The 18781-nt window shown below is 41.0% G+C and overlaps 1 protein-coding gene across 2 annotated transcripts in view; it reads right to left on the reverse strand.

Moving 5' to 3' along the window:
• BCAT1 (branched chain amino acid transaminase 1) overlaps positions 1 to 8759 on the reverse strand; it is a 99657-nt gene extending 90898 nt beyond the window's left edge. Inside the window, exon 1 of one of the 2 annotated variants that reach the window (XM_026502263.4) lies at positions 8427 to 8759. In XM_026502263.4, the coding sequence (XP_026358048.1) occupies positions 8427 to 8432 (6 nt within the window). In that variant the 5' untranslated portion in view covers positions 8433 to 8759. The remainder of the gene's footprint in view (positions 1 to 8426) is intronic. The other variant, XM_057318817.1, reaches the window with a different exon arrangement.
• Between the last annotated feature and the right edge of the window lie 10022 nt (positions 8760 to 18781).

The raw sequence follows: 18781 nt of genomic DNA on the forward strand, positions 1-18781 counted from the left end.
CGGGGCGCCTGGGTGGCACAGCGGTTAAGCGTCTGCCTTCGGCTCAGGGCGTGATCCTGGCGTTCTGGGATTGAGCCCCACGTCAGGCTCCTCCGCTATGAGCCTGCTTCTTCCTCTCCCACTCCCCCTGCTTGTGTTCCCTCTCTCGCTGGCTGTCTCTATCTCTGTCAAGTAAATAAATAAATAAATCTTAAAAAAAAAAAAAAAGAAAAAAAAAGAAAAAGAAAATGCCAGTTTAGTTAATAACATTGTACTTTATGGGGCACCTGGGTGGCTTAGTTGGTTGAGCGTCCAACTCTTTGTTTTGCCTCAGATCATGATCTCAGGGTCTTGGGATCAAGCCCCATGTCAGGCTCTGCCCCTCTTCCCCTCGAGGTGTGTGCACTCTCTCGCAAACAAATAAAGAAAGAAATCTTAAAAAAAATAACATTGTACTTTAAAACCAAGCAATGAAAACATACATAATGTTATATGATATTTTTTTTAAAAAAGCAAAAAGACTCATGGCAAATGAGTCAGCATAGCCAAGCATAATTGGTTGATGTGTATAACCAGAAGGAAAAAGAAATAAGTTAATTATCAGGAAACTTTAAACAGTGAATATACCAGCTGGCAGAACTGTCCACAGAAGATTTGAAAAGTCTTGGTTGTCGAAGTATTTAAGTGGAATAGAACTGAAAGCTAGAAAAATAAACTCGAAAGAACAATCCTTCTTTGGCAGAAGTAAATGCCTAAAATGACCTAATAGATTTTTTCTTTCAAAATTCCAGTATTCAATGAACAGTGCCTCTAAGTGCCTCTTTTGTTGGATTTGTTTGTCAGTGTATGCATTCATTAGATTGCTTAAGAACTGCATTGTTCGCAACAACAACAACAAACATGTTAAACGGTATTGGAATTGGTTAACATTCCCAGACATGTGACTTTGTTCTATATTCTAAGTCAGCTCCTTGGGATATGACGGGGGAGTTTCCCGTTACAAACTGCCGAAATATGAAAACAGAAGTGATTTAGCAGAGCGGCAGTGCTGGGTTTATTGTAGAATTTCGTGGTTTTCAGTTCATATTGCTATGAATTTTCCCAGAAATATTTATAATCTGTTTACGCTTACAGTCTATTTGCAATCTACATAGTTTCACCACTGACATTCTGTAAAAAATCAATCAGGAAATAACAGCTATATAAAATGAGTTTGGCAACAGGCATTAAAATATATAAATACTTACTGTTCTCTATGTGTTTATAAACCTTTATCTTTTGGGAGTTGGTTAAAGTTTTGACTCCAAACGAATCCAGATATGGAAAGATGTAGCTGCTGTTTGGAAACGAAGAGGTAAAAAACACAATCTGACCTATGAAACCTAGAAATAGTAGATGATTTAACTCAGCTTATATTTGTAAAGCACTAACGATGGTGCAAGGTTCAGGCCAGAGGAGAGGAAAGGTGAGTGCAGAGACACTGCAGGGTATGATAAGTGTCTGATATAAGATATCCTAACTTCAAAATGTAACTCTATTCTTACCTCTCCACCTTCCACCCATGTTCATTTCACTGTGAAAAAGTCAATGTTCTCAAAACATTGCGAGTGAGCCACAGAGTGAGGGGTGTGCCGGAGGGCACAGACAGGGAGAGGCATAAATGGGGAGAAAGGGGTTAGGAACGAATATGTGGAAATGTAAGCGCTCATTCTGAGATACAGCAACACCCCCATTATGACTGGAGGAGTGCACAGATAGAAAAGTGATGGGAGAACAGATTAGAAAAAGACCTCATGCACTACGCTCAATTCAGTAGACAATAGGGAAATCATAGAGGTATTCTGAGTGATGGAATGACAGAATTAAAATAGTGCCTTAGGAAAATTCAGCTTGAGACCAGTCAAGAAACCTGAAATAATTCAAGCAAGAAGCAACGAGAGCATAAATCAGTCCATTAGCAACGTGAAAGAGAAATCCATATAGATATGGAGAAAACAGAATCCACAGGGCAGGATATCTCATTGAATGGGGCTGGGGGGGGGGGGCAAGAGAAAAAGAAAGAAGTAAAAGATTGTTGACATAGGATCAAATATCCACCCTTGCTACAATCAGCTGTGGCTGAAGTGGGGTCACCTGGTAGGAACATGGCCTTGTAGGTCTGCTCCTTTGACAGGCACTACAGGTAGGGAATTATATCTAAGAAACGGGAAAATGAGGCACCCAAAACTATAAAACTCTACTTAAAAATTATGTATTAACCCTGTTTAACCAAACAACCATGCACACACTTCAAAACTAGATTGAGACCAAAGCTATTAGCGCACAGATTTCTATAAATCAAGTTCCGTTCTGTGACTAGTGTAGGGATCAAAATATGCCCCTTTGACATAAGGGTTCCTTTGAGCTAACAGCAATTGAGATCCAAGAGCTGCAGAAAGAAGCCTTCCTTGAGTTTCCCTTCTGACTAAAAGCAGATACTTCTGAGAAAGTTTTACAGCATTAAGACAGAAAGTCAGCAATGAGATGGACCTGCCCAAACAATCCTTACCGCCCTAGATTCCCCCAACGTATTCACCTGCCCACAGTCTGATGCACTTGGAAGCCTAAAACCTGTGCCTTTATCCTAGTTGCTTTCCTACAAGTTTATCAATCTTCGTTAAGATGCTGTGTAAGAGCCAAGTCCTGATGACCCTTTTGTGTTACTCATCACTGAATTTCTCTCCTGTGCATGTATGCTGCATGAGCTAATAAAGTTTTTCTTCTCTTGTTAATCTATCTTTTGTAGGTCTAATTTGCACCGCCCCAGGGACAGATCCTAAGAGGGTATCGGAAAACAGTTTTTATTCCTCTCCTACACTATACACCTTAGATCTTTATGAAATAAACATAAAGAAGAAACTGATAGTTCACATGCTGCTAATAAACAAGCAGACTGCCTTTCTGTTTGAGCTAAAGGCAGGTGATTATTTGGGGTTTTTCAATATTCAAAGGATAGCACGGATCTTTTATATATTTTCATACCTCAGCTGATTACAGAGGCAAGAGCCAATAGGTCTCTACTGCTTTTAATAACTAGATCATTTCAGTGTTTTCCATCAGTTTCCCACGCTATATGGACTCTACTGTCCCGGTTTCAATAACAAATAACTGAGATACAAAATTGTATGCCTATGCGTGTGTGTACATTTTGCTGGAGAGATTGTTTATACTTCTCATAAGATTTCCAACATGACATCAGACAGAAGAGACCCTAGAAGCACTGGTAAAGTGGATAGCGCACTGGACTAGGACTCAAAGTATCTAGTTTCTATTATGCTCTGCTATTTGTGATCTTAAGCAATTCTAGTATTCTGATCTTTATTTTCCTTGTCTGTAAAATGAGGTTAATAATAGCTGCATGCAAAACATACACGTTTTGAGGTTACAATTCAATGTTATGTAATTTATATGGCATTTAGAAATATTAAGCATCCTTATCTTGGTTTGGCAAAGAAGTCCTCCTTCAAGCTTGGATGTATTTCTTCTATAAACACCAGCACTAACCTTGCAAATATACATAACATTCACAACGTTGAAACCCACGGAATCCCTGAGGGATGCCGTATGCTTCCAGCGTAAACGTTATAGCTTCATTTTAACTCTACTTTTTATCATCAACATTCAAATTAACATTTACTGTGATTTCAGATTCCTGAACTAACATCTAGTACTAAAATCAAAACAATATAACTATGAATCCGAATCAGCTAAAATAAAATGTACTCAGCAAATTCACCCTTAAATGTAGCGGTGGAATGCTAACAGCTGCAAAGCGATCACTCTGTGCAAATCCAACCTTGGCCTCATGCCCAAACTTTGTTGAGATCTTTGCTGGTCACGTAAGAGATATCTGTGGCATGTTTGGCCTAGAACATCCCAACAGGTGCTCCTTCTGTCTAGACTTAGAAGGAGCCAGACAGGATTCGAACGTTCTAATTACATCCTAGGCTTCTTAGCACTTTCTACGGCAAACAGTTAAAATAGTAAAAGCATTTCCCGGATTAGGTTAGGCTATAAATGCAATTGATCAAATATTCAGATCTACATATCAAAATAAAGAATTAATAAATTGGTTCTTTTTAGCTGAACAAAATGACAAGTGTTAAGGGAACTAGTTGGGTTTTACAAGTATTTGACAATTTTTCCATGACAAAGAATCATGTGTTTTTCACTACAACTTCTCTGGATTATTGCTTGTGGTAATATAATTTCCTCTATTTTTTTTTTTAACTTGTCTTCCCTTTTTCCTCTCTTTGACTTTTTTCCTGCATTTTTGGAGCATGAATAGCTCTTTTAAGATTTTTCTCTCTCCCATTAATCACCAAACACAAGAGAAGTATTTTTGCAAAATAGCTTTTCTCACCAAAAAGGTACAGCCAGTATGACAAGAGAAAAATGTTTATGTGATGGGCTATGCTGCATTAATATGGTGATTTAATTTCTAAGTTATTTTTAAAATAAAAATACTCAATTTCTAGAGGTAATATCTTCAGCTTGTGGACTTGAGAGAACTAATCAGAAGCACAGGTGCAATTCGCACTTGAACCCTGGTGTTATCTTTTGGCTTTGCATTCACCATTGCCGTGGTGAATCAGACCAGATCTTAGGATTAAAATGTTTGCAAATATTTGCAAAGTAGTATTTGTAAATAGAGCATCCCGAGTGCTTAATTTTGAAACACTTAAAAAACCTGAGTTGCACCTCACATTTATGCCTCAGTTGATTTATGCAGAATCCAATGTCGAAGGCGTTAGTTGAAGGGGCACTGACATGCATTACCAAATGGGCTACAAACACGCAGGAAAGCCTATCAGTTGGAATGCTTACCATGTTATGTTAAATGTTTAGAGCATTTGGACAGCTGTTGAGGGAATAAAGTTGCAACGAAGACTGCCCACATTTACAACTGCAAAGGTAACAGACCAGACAGTTTCCTCCTGTGCTCAGAAAGAATGATGGTACCATATACAAAGGAGAGCATGCCTGGGATAATAATGCCTATCGTGGAAGTTCCTAGATTCTCTCCATCATATGATAACCAAATCCCCTTAGGCATAAGGGTGAACATTCATTCCACTGGGTTTCCCTACGGTGGCATCTATTATTTATAGGAATTGTGGTTGCCAAGTCTAAAGGGAAAAAGAGAAAGCTCTTAATTTCTGTCTTCCTACATCCAGTGAAGTCATTTGAAAAAGCGGACAAGGTGAAACCCCAAAAGATATAACCAACCCAAACACTCAAGATGGCCAGTTTAGAAACAAGTTTTCACTGACGCACAGAAACAGTTACTCATAAGCCCAGACCTCTCAGGTTAATAACACTATTATCGAACTGTTCACTTCACTGGTTTATATCTTGATATTAGAAATAAGATGTTTAAGGGGAGTAGAATATGCCACGCCAAAAATATGCCTCTTTGGCATAATAATTATATTGGACTGGTTATTTTTGAAAGATGTCAGACACAGGACAATCTCTGAAAACAGAGTGGGAGTTGCATTTTTCTGAGGCAAATTTACATTTATAAGGGACATCTCCATTTTTCAGGGCGACTCCCACCTCTGTACAGGGTGTCTCTTCTCTGAAGAGAAGGATAACTAAGTGTCAAAACACTTACCAATGGGGAGAGTACTGATTAAATCTGCAACCTACCCTTATTGCGCTCAGCCTGAAAACTTTCCAGCCTGGCTCCCCCTCTCACCACACCTCCCAGCCTCTTTCCTTTGTCTTTAGCTGAAGATGATATTTAAGGTGGTAGCTTGGGCCATTTTGGGGAGTTACTTTTCCTGGATATCTCCTATGTATACAGGAGGTACACATGTTATTAAACATTGTTTTTGTTTTTCTCCTGTTAATCTGTGTTTTATTACAAGGGGGTCTCAGCCAAGAACCTCAAAGGGTAGAGGGAGAATTATTTTTCATCCCCTACAGAACTAAAAGTCCTGACCTGAAATAAGGGATAAAATCTAAAATTATGAAAACATTGGAAAAACACACAGCTACTGAAGGAAACCGCAACTTGTTTTTCATTCTTAGCATAAATCTCTGTAATAATCAAATGACTGCTTTCAACTTTCTTTTGTAAGGTTTTAAACCCATTTCAAATCATTGGACCTTCTCAGGGTTCAGTGAGCTGATTGGGCAAGAGAAATTCTCATATACAAATGGAAAATGTTCTTTCCTTCCTTTCTCTCTGTAGTTCTAAAATCAAATGAAATGATTTATTATGGAAACTCACTAAATAAAATATAAGCCCAAATTAAATTCTTGTCTTCTCTTTTTTTCCTCCCTTTTTCCCTTTTTTTTCACCACCAGTTTCTACCAATGCCCTTTTGTTAGGCCTGCTGCACTAGCTATGTATGCATCCCCGAGCCTTGCCTGGGCCACATCCTGTGTCTGGAAAGTAAACTCCCCTCCCTGCCAGGCCCCAGGTCCTACCCTCTGCACACAAACAAACAGCCCTCTCTACTCTTGCTGCCAGTCAAACCCTCTGGCTTCCTTCACTTAACTATACATCCCTGACAATGACTTCTCTTGTCTCTATCTCTTTAGATATACAACTCTTTCAAATCTCCACCTTAATTCAGTCAATCATAATAGGCACTACTCTTCTTATGCACATTCCATTCAATGTATATGCTAGTTTTCTTTACTCAGTTGCACATGCTGTACGTGTCCATCTTAAAATAGAAGCTCCCAGGGAAGGGAGCCATGTCTGGAACATGTGCCAAGATCAGAGCCTATCTTGGTGCCATGTGCAAGTAACATTAAAAAAAAAAAAAAAAGGCGAGAGGAAAGTAGAAATTTTTGGTAAAAACAACAAACTTAAAGGAACCTCATGTACTTCTTAGATCATACCTAGAAAACAATCTTTTCTTTCCCAATGTCAGTAAAATATCAGAAAAGAGATATGAGACGACTTGAAGATATCTTCTGGTTCCCTGTGTTATAAAAGTACCTTGTAGAAGGGACAGGGGTTTTGGGACTCATGTTAAAGCATCCATGAATTTACAAAAATGCGTAAAAACTACAACTCCACGTAGCACAGGGAAACCTGGGATAGGAAGTGTTTATTCTCCTAATTTTCTCCTTTTACTCACTAACCCTATAGGTGATCAAAGTGTATTTTTCAGTTGAAATTAGACAGGAACGAGCAGGGCAGAAATAGAACATGTGACTATGGAAGGAAAGGCTGCTAGATTTTTCACTGCAGCACACTTGCATGATCTCATTTTAACAAGGAACAGCGCTTCTACTCAGTTCCCGATTATCTTAGCAGAAATTTTTGTTTGGTGAAAGAGACACCATTTACACATTATTTCTTGTAAGTGGAATTGTAGATTGGGATGGCTTGTGGGTAAGTACGTGCAGTTGAGAACCATCCTTCAATCTCCCTCCTTCAAAATGCTGAAACATGGGCTGATTTCTCCCAAAAGTTCAGGCTGCATATCTCTTCTTTCCAAGGTATTTTTTATTCACTTATTTGAGAGAGAGCACGAGCCTGGGTGAGGGGCGGAGGGAGAAGCAGGCTCCCAGTTGAGCAGGGAGCCCATTGCAGGCCTCGATCCCCGATCCTGGGATTACGACCTGAGGGGAAGGCAGACGCTTGACCGACTGAGCCACCCAGGCGCCCCCTCCCATGATATTTAGGTGACAGGGCTACCTGCTCATCCTTCACTTTCCTTTTAAAAAGCTGCTCTTCAGTTTTTAATGTCATTGCAGTTTTCCAAGGCTGTAAGAAGAGGAAGACACCAGCGTCTTTCCTACACCTAAACCATTGGAGGTAATAGGCAGCTAGGCTAATTATCCTTGATTAGCATAAGAATGAAAACCATTAGGGCGGCTCCCTCAGTTTAATAAAAGAATGCCCTTAGGCTAATATGACTTGCAAAGGGTAGAAGCTTTTAATTCCCACAAGCAAAAGACTAGCTTTCTGCTTTTAATAGCGCTGAGGCAGTTTTCCCTCTCATCCCCTGGCTCTTCACCTCCCTCCTTCATTCCACACACCCACCAGGAAACCCCTGTTTTCAGGCAGAAACACCCCCAAGACCTCTTCCCCCCAAATCCCCCACCTCCTGTGCATCTTAGCAATTGAAAAAAGCTTCCTCTTCCTTTTCAAACTTCAAAACAGGTAGGGGAGGGAGCTGCGAGCAGCCTTTCATCTCCGCTCACAAATGCAGTTGTGAAAAAGCCTGAGGAGGCACATCCTGTGAGCAAGTTTGAAAAGAAAAGAATGGAAGGTCCCGACCAACGATGAGCGACAAAGAAGGTACGAAAAACGTCTGCGTGGAAACACACCACGGTAGTCTTTCTTCCGTTCCCTTTCTGCCAGCCGTGTCTCTGAGGCATCGCAGGCTCGATCCATACACACGTTTTTGTAAAACACAGCCCAAATCGTAAGCAGTTACCTTCATGGTTCGGTGGGCCGTGGGGAGCGCCGCAACTGCGCGCAGGGCAAGGCCGGTGCGTCCCAGGCCCTCGTGGGGTGCGCGGGCGGACGGCTGCGGCGCGCGGCGGCGGCGGGAATGAATGCCCGGGGAAGCGGCCCGCGTGGCGGCTGGTACACGTGGCGGGCGGGAGTGCAGCCCGGCCCTCTCGCAGCGGAGATCGCGGGCTCTCTGGCAGATTGCATCAGCAGGAAGAGTCTTGAGGCTGTGTTTCCCCCAGACCGCCCCCAGAGGGTAGAGTCTCTCCCAGCACCGAGTCAGACCCAGCGCCCGTGCTGGCCTCCCCCACCACTCACTCCTGGGTGGTGCCAGTGTTTCCCAACACGTTTCCACACGTTACCCCTCAGTTACTGACGGCGAGTGCCGCGATGCCAAGGAGAAGGAGGAAACGATTATGATCGCCACTCCTTTCTCTTAGTCTGCTGCCTGCCCGCCTCACTTCCCACTATCCCCGAAGTAACTTTCGCGCACGTCCTGTTCAAAATTATACAGCGGATTCTCATCATCGAAAGCAGAACATTTTAAACGTATTTTTTAATGGAAAGAACATGTGTCTGGTTTTTAAAAGTTTGCCAGTTTCTCTTTCTGCCACTCTTTGTTTCAGTTCCACAGCCCATCCTCGGGTTTTTGCCAGGTTCTTTTGGATCTGGAAAAATAATCCTTAATCCTTTGAGCATATAGAATTCGTTCTGATTTGAACATTGCCTGGGCCCAGTTCATCCTCTGTGGGATGCCTCCCCACTTCACAGGAGTTCCAGCGCTGCTACTTTTCCAGGTTAGGCTCCCGGGCTTTGCTTAAATACCCTTAAATACCCTCCTGGTTGATGGCTCATTCTGGCAACGTTCTGTTTTTGTAAATCATTTTAGATTTACATTCTAGATCTTTGCTAGGAAGTCCTCGCTGAGTCTCTCAAGCAAACCTGAACCTTTTGGCTGTACGCTGTGCTTTGTCCATACCCTTTATTAAAATCCATTTTCTTTTAATTATTTGTTTGCACGGAAGGTACGTCATTGGATTATGAGATTCTTGAAGGCAGGTCCCAATGCTGAGCACAAATGTGTGTAGGGGGTACTTAGCAGTGGTGGTTAGGTGAATGAATGATTAAATCATTCAACAAATGTATTGATCTCTTTACATGTCAGATTCTGGGCAAGATTCTAGGCATAAAGTGGGAAAAAAATGTTCTTATGCTCATAGAATTCATATTTTAGTGTGGGAAACAGAAAATAAACATTAAGTCAGATAGCAAAATGTTCATGCACTTATGAATGGGTTTATACAATGAAATATTATTTAGCAATAAAAGAAATGAAATACTGATACATGCTTACATACATGAATTAGCCTTGAAAACATTACATGAAATGAAATAAGACAGTCACAAATGACCACATATTGTATGATTCCATTTTTCTGAAATGTCTAGAATACAAAGATTCACCGAGACAGAAAAGGGATGGTCGTTGCCAATCTAGGGAAAGCGGGTAATGAGGAGTGATTGCTAATGGGTACAGGGTTTCTTTTTGGGGTGATTAAAATGTTCTAAAATTGGATTGTGGTAATGGTTGCACCACTCTGTGAGTATACGAAAAACAATACCCTTTAAATGGTGAATCGTATGATACATGAATTATATCTCCATAGAGTGTTATTTTTTAAAAATCAAGTAGCAAGTAGTAAATTTTATGAGAAAATAAAGCATGGTAAGAGAAAAGAGCATGCATGATGGGGCAATAGACCTGACTGAATTAATATGTAAATTCTAGAGCATGCCTGTCAATGACTTCCCAAGGATTCTTTTGATGTTACAGGATGAGAGGGTTCTTGTCCAGCAGAGTCAGAGTCCAAGAATGACTCTCACAGAAACAAAAGGGTGAAGTGGTAGTTTATTAAGGGAAGATGAGAACAGAACGAAGGCTCTCTACAGTGAGATGAGTCCTGAGCGGGTTGCCACAGAAGGCTTTTCTGGTCAGTCTTTTATAGAAAACTGACCAGGGAACTTCAATCTTCTTGATGTCACCACTGATAGAACCATGATTACTTCTCCTTTGAATATCTCATCTTTCATGTTTAAGACAAACCAGGTGGTCTGGTTATGTTCCCTTATCTCTGGTTTCATTAGGCCTCAGCCTAATTTCTGGGATTTCTGTGAGCCTGATCACATAGCCCCCTACCTATCTCTCCCTACCTAGCCTGCCCTGTCCCTTACTCATTCCTCCCCCTGCAATAGTAACCCTAATTGCCCTTAGGAAATGGGATGATGACGGCTTTGGCTGCTTCCCACTGAAATGGGGCTGCAGGCTGTGTGGCAGTAGAATCCATCCAGGGTTCGGTCCAGGGGCTTGTGGTATGGCTCTAGAGGGTCATGATGGGCAGCAAACAGGTACATGCATCAGCACATGCTAAAGGATAGCATAAAACAAGTATTAGGCCCCCAAATATGATCACATCCCTTAGATAAGATCCCCAATCACCAAATCGGTTAAATGGACCGATGGACATCCTGATCTTACTCAATTGATCACATATGTCCTCTATTAAATGGGATACCTTGTGGGAGTTGTCTGTTATGTTAAAACAATACATGTGAGCAAATTCCTCACACCCCAAATGATGTAGCAATTATAGATAGTCAATAGTAGCCCAGTTCTGGGGAAGTCCCGCTCTGGCTACACTTAATTCTGGGCTGAATGCATCTAATGCCTGTGAGGTGTCATTTAAGGCTCTGCTAAGAAGACCGGCTGTTTCACTTATTCATGTTGTAAACCTATTGTCATGCCTGGAATTCCTAGGATGGTGGAGGCAAAAGCTGTGGTTTCTCCTTCAGACATGAGGATGACATTGTTGTCATAATCGGGAGGCAGGAAGGACGAGTCTCTATTCACCAGCATACAGTAGAGTGCTAACACCTAATTGTATGGAAAAGTTTATTTTGCCTCTTTGATTGGTCAGTTAAGTTAGTGAAATGGGAGGAACTCATGGCCCTTAGTTGGAAAATAACGTGTCTTCTTTTTTTCCATACTATTGGACCAACTGGTGGGAACAATCGGACCAACAAGTAGGAATCAGGGACATCCCTAGAGTTACATTAATGATTTCAGGTGTTAAGATAGTACATTTAAAGGCCAAGGTGGCCTAGAGTATAGTCCATAGGATGGTTAAGTGTAATGTATGGATTACCTTCTTAGTGGATTATGTGCCCATATTAAGAATTGGAGATCTTCAGTTGGTTCACATAAATAAGCGGAAGTGTCTTCCAAGGAGGTTGAGGGATCCTTTTGAATGGCCCATAGAGGAACAGGCACAAAGACTGTCCATACATGAGTTTTGGGGCAATTTTTTGAAGCTGACCTCGAGTTGTCTAGTTTAGGCAAACAACAAACATTTAAAGACAATCAGAACTGGAATTTAACATCCACAAAGGTGGGTTATTGAAACATAATTTTACTCAGTAATAATCCTCATCTTTAATCAGAGATAGCCAAATCAGGATGAATTGGTTTGCAAAGCAAGTCCGGTTTTAACAAACCTGGCCTAATTACTTACTAAACTCAGCAAGAATAGCAATTGGCCATATATATCTTTATTTTATTTTATTTCATTTTATTTTATTTATTTATTTGAGAAAGACAGAGAGAACATGAGCATGGGGAGGGGCAGAGAGAGAAGCAGACTCCCTGCCAAGTCGGGAGCCCTGCTTGGCCCTACGACCCCAGGATCATGACCTGAGCTGAAGGCAGACGCTTAACCGACTGAGCCACCCAGGCGCCCCAGCCATATAGGTCTTTTAAAGTCTGCTTTGCTGGAACTTTTATAAGGAATTTAGATTGAACTTTTAGTAGAATCTCTAGGCCCGAAGCCAAGCCAAGTACTTGCCATCAGACATGCCTGCAATGCCTGTAGATTTGGTAAATTCTTCTTCCAAGGTCCCCAATATAGCCTGATGTTCCTGCACCTGCCAGGAAATGACATTCTTTACTCACCTGGTAAGGCTGCTGGGAACTCTGTAAGCAAGGATCAGGCCAACATTTCTAAGGCTTTATGGCTCCGTGTTTCATAAAGTCAACCTTAGTTCGCTAAAGCTGTTTGATCATATCTGAATCTATGCATGTCTCTCTCAAATATGAGATTCCAGTCAAAGCCTTAGTAAAATAACCAATGTTCCCAATGGTGTCCTGTTAAAAGGAGAACAGATTCTTATTGAACTTATGCAAATGACTATGATTGCCATGGAAAAAAGCTTACTGAGACCTTTTGAATTTCAGAGGGTTCAGGTAGAGAGAAAAGTTAAATGCTTGAATTTGTTCACAAATGAATACTTTATCGTATTTCTATAAGTCACAGCTATCTTAAGAGAAAGTTTCCTTAATCTAGAAGAGCAAATATTAAAGAACCAGCAATGTTTCAAACAGGAGTGACAAAACTATAATCATCTTTTTAGTTCATTCAGTCCCATATTACTAATTCTTGTTCCTTTTGAATGCAGCTTTTAGTTAGTTCTGGAAATTCTTATGCATTTCAGTTTTATGATCTTAAAGATATTGAATACCTTTATTTGTCCTGAAACTCCTGTTTAGTAATCTCCTTGAAGATGAAACTCATCTTACAAGAGAGTAAGAACAATTATAAATGGCAAGAACTCAGAAATGGACTTTGTTAATGATCTGATATCAGAGGTCATTATGATGCAATTGACAAGGAAATTCAGTTATTTCTATGACACATAACACTTCGATAACCAGAATATCTAGTGATGATGACCTTATACCAGAAGGTAACATACCAAATAAACAAGCCTAATTAGTCAACAAGACTTTGTTTACAATTTAAATCTTAGGGAAGTTTGTTAAAACTTTAGAATTTTTTTTTTTTAAAGATTTTATTTATTTGAGAGAGAGAGAGAGAACACGGGCTCGTGGATGCATGTGCACATGGTCGGGGGCAGTGGGAGAGACAGAAGCCAACTCCCCACTGAGCAGGGAGCCTGAGCCGGGCTCCATCCCAGTAATGAAGGCCAATCTGAAGAAAGGCAGGCAGGGACCAGAGGAAACCACCCTTGAAGGGAATTTACACTACCCTGGAAGGAGACCTCCACCCTTTCCCACGTGAATGGACAAAAACCTGATTGGGTGACAGGCACACGGGGGGATTAATCAGATTAAAGCAGTCCACACCAAAGAGCCCATAAAAACCCTAGATTTAAATGCAAAATTGGCAACCCTCTCAAGTCTCTTCCTTCTTGGAGAGCTTTGTACTTTCACTCAATAAACTTTATTATAGCTCAATAAACTTTGCTTTTTTTTTTTGTAAATTCTTTTTTCTCATTTTTTAAAATTTAAATTCAATTAATTAACATATAATGTATTATTGGTTACTGAGCTAGAGGTCAGTGTTTCATCCATCTTACATAATACCCAGGGCTCATTACGTCATGTGCCCTCTTTAATGTCTGTCATCCGTAAACTTTGCTTTGCTGCCCACCACTCTGTCTGGTCTACCTCTTCGTTCTTCAAAGCGATGGAACTAAGAACTACGGGCACTAAAGGAAACGAAATCCTGTAGCACCACGACCTGAGCCAAAGGTAAGACACTCAACCAAATGAGCCACCTAGGCGCCCCAAAACCTTAGAAAGTTTTAAAGCACATGCCTAAATAGGATTAGGGATCATTAAAAGACCTGATAAAGGCAAAATAGAGAAACTGGTTTTTCTGGGCAGACAAAGAAAAGAGAAAAAGTTTACATTTTCTTATCAAGAACAGTCCAACAATTCAACAAAACTTTTGTCTTTTTAGCGGAGAAGAAAGCAGACTTTCAGTCTTATTACAACGTACTTTTAAAATCCATTTACTTCAATCTTAGTCCATCCTGACCACACCTAAAATTCCAAAGATTCCCTTCACAAGCCTTCTACAATTTTCCTTTGCGTTCAGGTTTTGTCCCAAGCCATTTCTTTCCAAACAACCAGTCTCATTTAGGACACAATTACTTTCTTTTACCTTCAACAAAAGTGCATTCCCATTCCTCATATCTTTCTTACATATCTCCTACTTTTCCACGTGGAGTTGCTTCCCTTATTTCCATCAGCCTTAATTTCATTTAGCAGAGTTTGAACTCTTAGAAACCTGTCTCCAGTGAAAACTAAGTAGTAGCCCATTGGCGGCAAATTTACCAACTGGTTACACACAAAGCATGTTTACCAACAGACCCAAATATCCTTAATTTCTTTGCAATAGTAAGTCAAAAACACAAACCTACATCTAGTAATCAATGCTTTAGCACTTAATCCTCTTTGCAAAAGACCTAGATGTCCAATGAATTTAATCCCACTTATCATCCAAGCAAAACTTTAAAGTTTCAGGTTACCAAAGACTTTGAAAGCTGTCTTAACAATTACCTATGAAAACTTAGAGACAGATAATTAACTATCATTTTAAGTCATCTTTTTGCTGACAAACTGCAAAAGAGGTAACACGAGCTTATTTGACCCCCAGTAAATCTTGGTAGAATAAAAGTTTCACATTTAATACTGCTAACTTTAAAGATATATCTATCTTAATTAAGCCAATAAACTTAAGTTAGTTTAAATACCAAATTATATTCCACCCGGATCCTATTTTAAAAGTCTGTTTGTTCACCAATGTTAATTTTTACCTGAGACCCTGCCCTGGTGGGCAAATCTGAAGTGGGCCGTGTATGCAGGCTGCATCCAAGGGGGTGCAGAAACAAGAGGGGGACGGGCAGGCAGAAGAGGCAGAGTGCTGCCAGAAGGCAGAGAAAGAAGGTTCCTTGTCCTAAAAGCCTGTTGGCTTGGACAAATGAGCAGATGCAGATTTTCGTTAGTTTGTTTTTCCACCACCAAGTGGAATTAGGCAGTCCATGTCCAGCCGAAGAAAACAGAAAACATTTCCCCAAAACAAAGGGAATTTCGGCAGCTGCTTGGTAATATTCTGTGAAGTCCCCATCCTGAGGTAGACTAACCAGAGACAGTTGGTTCCAATTATAGCCATTAACCTAGAAAATAAATGAGGGAGAAGCCCTCACATCTATTAGGAGGAGCAGTGAGAAAGAGAGAGTAAGTATCCCCTTTGTTAGGGATGGCCTGTGTTTCCTCAAGCAACCTGGGTTTATTCTGAGGAGGCCTGTTTGGATAATTATCGCCCCATAGGTCAGGAGGGCATTTACTAGTCAGACACGTTTGGGCAAAAACATTCTGCAAGAGGCCCTTAGGCCAGGGTCCTGGTATAAAGCCCTGTTTTTTGCAGAAGAGATCTAACTGATAGATCCCACTGAGGCAATGTAGTGTTACCTGAGCTCAGTCCTTTCCTAAATTTTGCAAACCAAATGGTTTCCGGTGGGTTAAAAGGCATCCCAAAGGGAGAGTCCTTGGGAACTGAAGAAGACACCTGCCGTGGAGGTTGTGCCGCAAAGGTCACACCTTATTTTACCTTGCCTTGAAGAACCTGCCATTTTTAACCCATGGAAGACAATAGAAAAATTTTACAGGGGCATATTACCCAATTTTGCAGTACACAGTCCAGAGGAGTCCCTGTGAAGGATAGCCTATTTCCCATGTCATGATTCTGGTAGTACCCTGCACCTGTCACAGAGAGGTGACTATGAAGGCATCCCTGCATATCAGCTCTCTGTCCCTTAGCCAAGGCATCCCTTGGTGACCTGCACCCAGCACCCGACCCTCCCCCTCCTCTGGGCTAACACTGAATGAAAGACACTATAATCTTGTAGGTAGCTCAACCATAGTCAAGGATGCAAACTGCTCTCTAGGAATTTGTGGGCAGATATGTGCTGCTTGTGGAGGAGGGCTGTGACCTCCAGAGCTGGTCTCCATCCTTTTACGTGTCTTGGAAACCCTATGGTCGTTTATGATGTCCAGGGGCAGGCTCAGAGCACTGGATGACCAGTCCTTCTGTGCACTCCCTGGATGAGGCCTGTAATTAGTTAGGGGGAAGTCTGTCCCGTGTATCTTCGAAGTTCTCATATGGAACTCCCCTTTGTTGTGTTTGCGCCCAGGGCTCTAGTAAGCAAAAGTCCAATTTAATGTTTGGTTTATTTTTGGCAGTAAAGCGCCCAAGCATCCTTTCTCCTATATACTTGATGACCTATCAGTAGACGAGGCCCTAATACAAACAGAGTTCCCAGAGAAAAGGAGAAGCCATTTGAGAAAAAACGTATGAAGTAAGAGGATACGTGAGCTGGTTAGGATGGGGCCAACATTCCCTTCCCACAAGACAGGGGGATTAACCAAGTAGTTCCCAGAAGCCTGTCACTTGAGTCTTTAAGATTGGGAGCCACGCTAGTTGCTCTTACATGGCCAACAGGTGCTCTGTGTTTTACGAAAGAGGAGGGCTAAGCAGGGGAGATAAGTCTCTCAGAACAAAAAGAGCCCACATTACTCATCTACTGATGGAGGAAGTGGGATGATTTTCCCAGCCAATGCACCAGGAATGTTGCACGGCTCTTGTCTCCCGGAGTCGAAGAATGAATCTCTCGGACACAAAAGGGTGAAGTGATAGTTTATTAGGGGAAAGTGAGAACAGAAAGAAAGCTCTCTACAGTGAGAGGGGTCCTGAGCGGGTTGCCACAGAGGGTTTTTATGGTCAGTCTTTTATAGAAAACTGACCAGGGAACTTCAATCTTCTTGATGTCACCACTGATAGCACCACGATTACTTCTCCTTCAAATATCTCATCTCTGGTGTTCAAGACAAAGCATGGTTTGTCTGGTTATGTTGCCTTATCTCTGGTTTCATTAGGCCTCAGCATTTCTGGGATTTCTGTGAGCCTGGTCACATAGCCCCCTACCTATCTCTCCCTACCTAACCCGGCCTGTCCCTTGCTCAATGTTAGCAACAGAGGAAGAGAGAAAGGGGGTATATTGAGCTTTAAGAGAAGCTAAAAATGAAAGAGGAATTAGGGAATAACACCCCCAGAAGAGTATGAGAACAATCTGGCCATGTCGTCCTCCCTTTTCCCTCCAATGTTGAGAGGAGGGTCCCACAGTTCTCCCTCATTGTTACATGTAAACTCTCCCAAAGCTTCCCTCCCAGACACCAAAAGTGCTTTTTTCAAATGAAGAAGGTCATCATCAGCCAAGACTGTTACTCTGCCAGCAGCACTAAACTTCAAGACAATCACGGTTAAAATTTTGATATTAAAGGCAGCTGAATTCTCAAAACTTGATGTATTCCATATCTTTACCAGTAGGCAGTGCCTGTGACTGCGCTTGAGGAAGACAGAATTTCTAACAGTCCCCAGGGACACTAACTTTGAGATTGACTTCAGAGCCCCAGAGAGCTGAGCTCCATTTTTCATAACTGTTATGAGCAACGTCTGTTGTTGTAACATTACAAAAATTATATAACAACTACTTGCAGAATTTCTCTTCTGAATCTTACAAAATCTTATCTAGAGGAAGAAAAACACAAATACTCTCAGTTCCTCAGACTTGGGAAAGAGAATTAGCAGAAGGTAATGTTGCTTTCTGTCATAAAGAGTAGAGGGAAGTCTACTCTAAAATTCCACTCTACAAATTTAGGAGAAGAAAATCATTCCTCTCTATTTCTCAAAATGAAAAATACTGCAAAGTGGTTTTTTTTTTTGTATTTCATATACATATGAAATATATGTACACGTATATGTACACATACACACTCCAAGTTCAATATTCAAAAATCATTTATACTGTATTTTATGGGAAATGTAGGTTTTTCCAGGATGTTTTGGACCCATTGGACTTATTTTTAGCCTATTGTACATCTTCTAGAACCTCATTCCCATGTAAAATTAGACTCACTAATCAGAGAGAGTTGGCTACCCCATCAAAAATGGAAGAAAATCAAGTTGGATGATCCTACGAGTGGTGGTAGCCAAGGAGGGAAAGGGTAAATACCCAAAGACGTCCCATCGACCATGGAAGAAGTAGTAATTTCCACTAAGTAACTGCCACTAAGTAACTTAATAATCTTTGGGTAAACTATTTCTAGCTAAAGAGGAAAAAAAGGTTAGTGTTTTTACAACTCTTTCACACTTTTAGTTTGATTCTTTGTTTAGGTCCCTCAAAGAACAAATCAGACTCAAGCCTAATCCTACAGCAATCTCCAGACTAAGTTAAGAGAAGACCAAGGAGCTATTTAATAAATGATCGTCAAACAAATGACATAGATTAGGGAAAAGCACTGGCTTTAGATTCCGATCTGAATTTGCATCCCCAGTTGCACTGATTTGTAATGCACAACCTTTAACAAGTTGTTTAACCTCTCTGAAACACAGATTGAGTTTTTAAAAAATCACTAATACA

The sequence above is a fragment of the Ursus arctos genome, unplaced genomic scaffold (assembly GCF_023065955.2).
Source record: "Ursus arctos isolate Adak ecotype North America unplaced genomic scaffold, UrsArc2.0 scaffold_26, whole genome shotgun sequence".
NCBI classification, from domain to species: Eukaryota; Metazoa; Chordata; class Mammalia; order Carnivora; family Ursidae; genus Ursus; species Ursus arctos.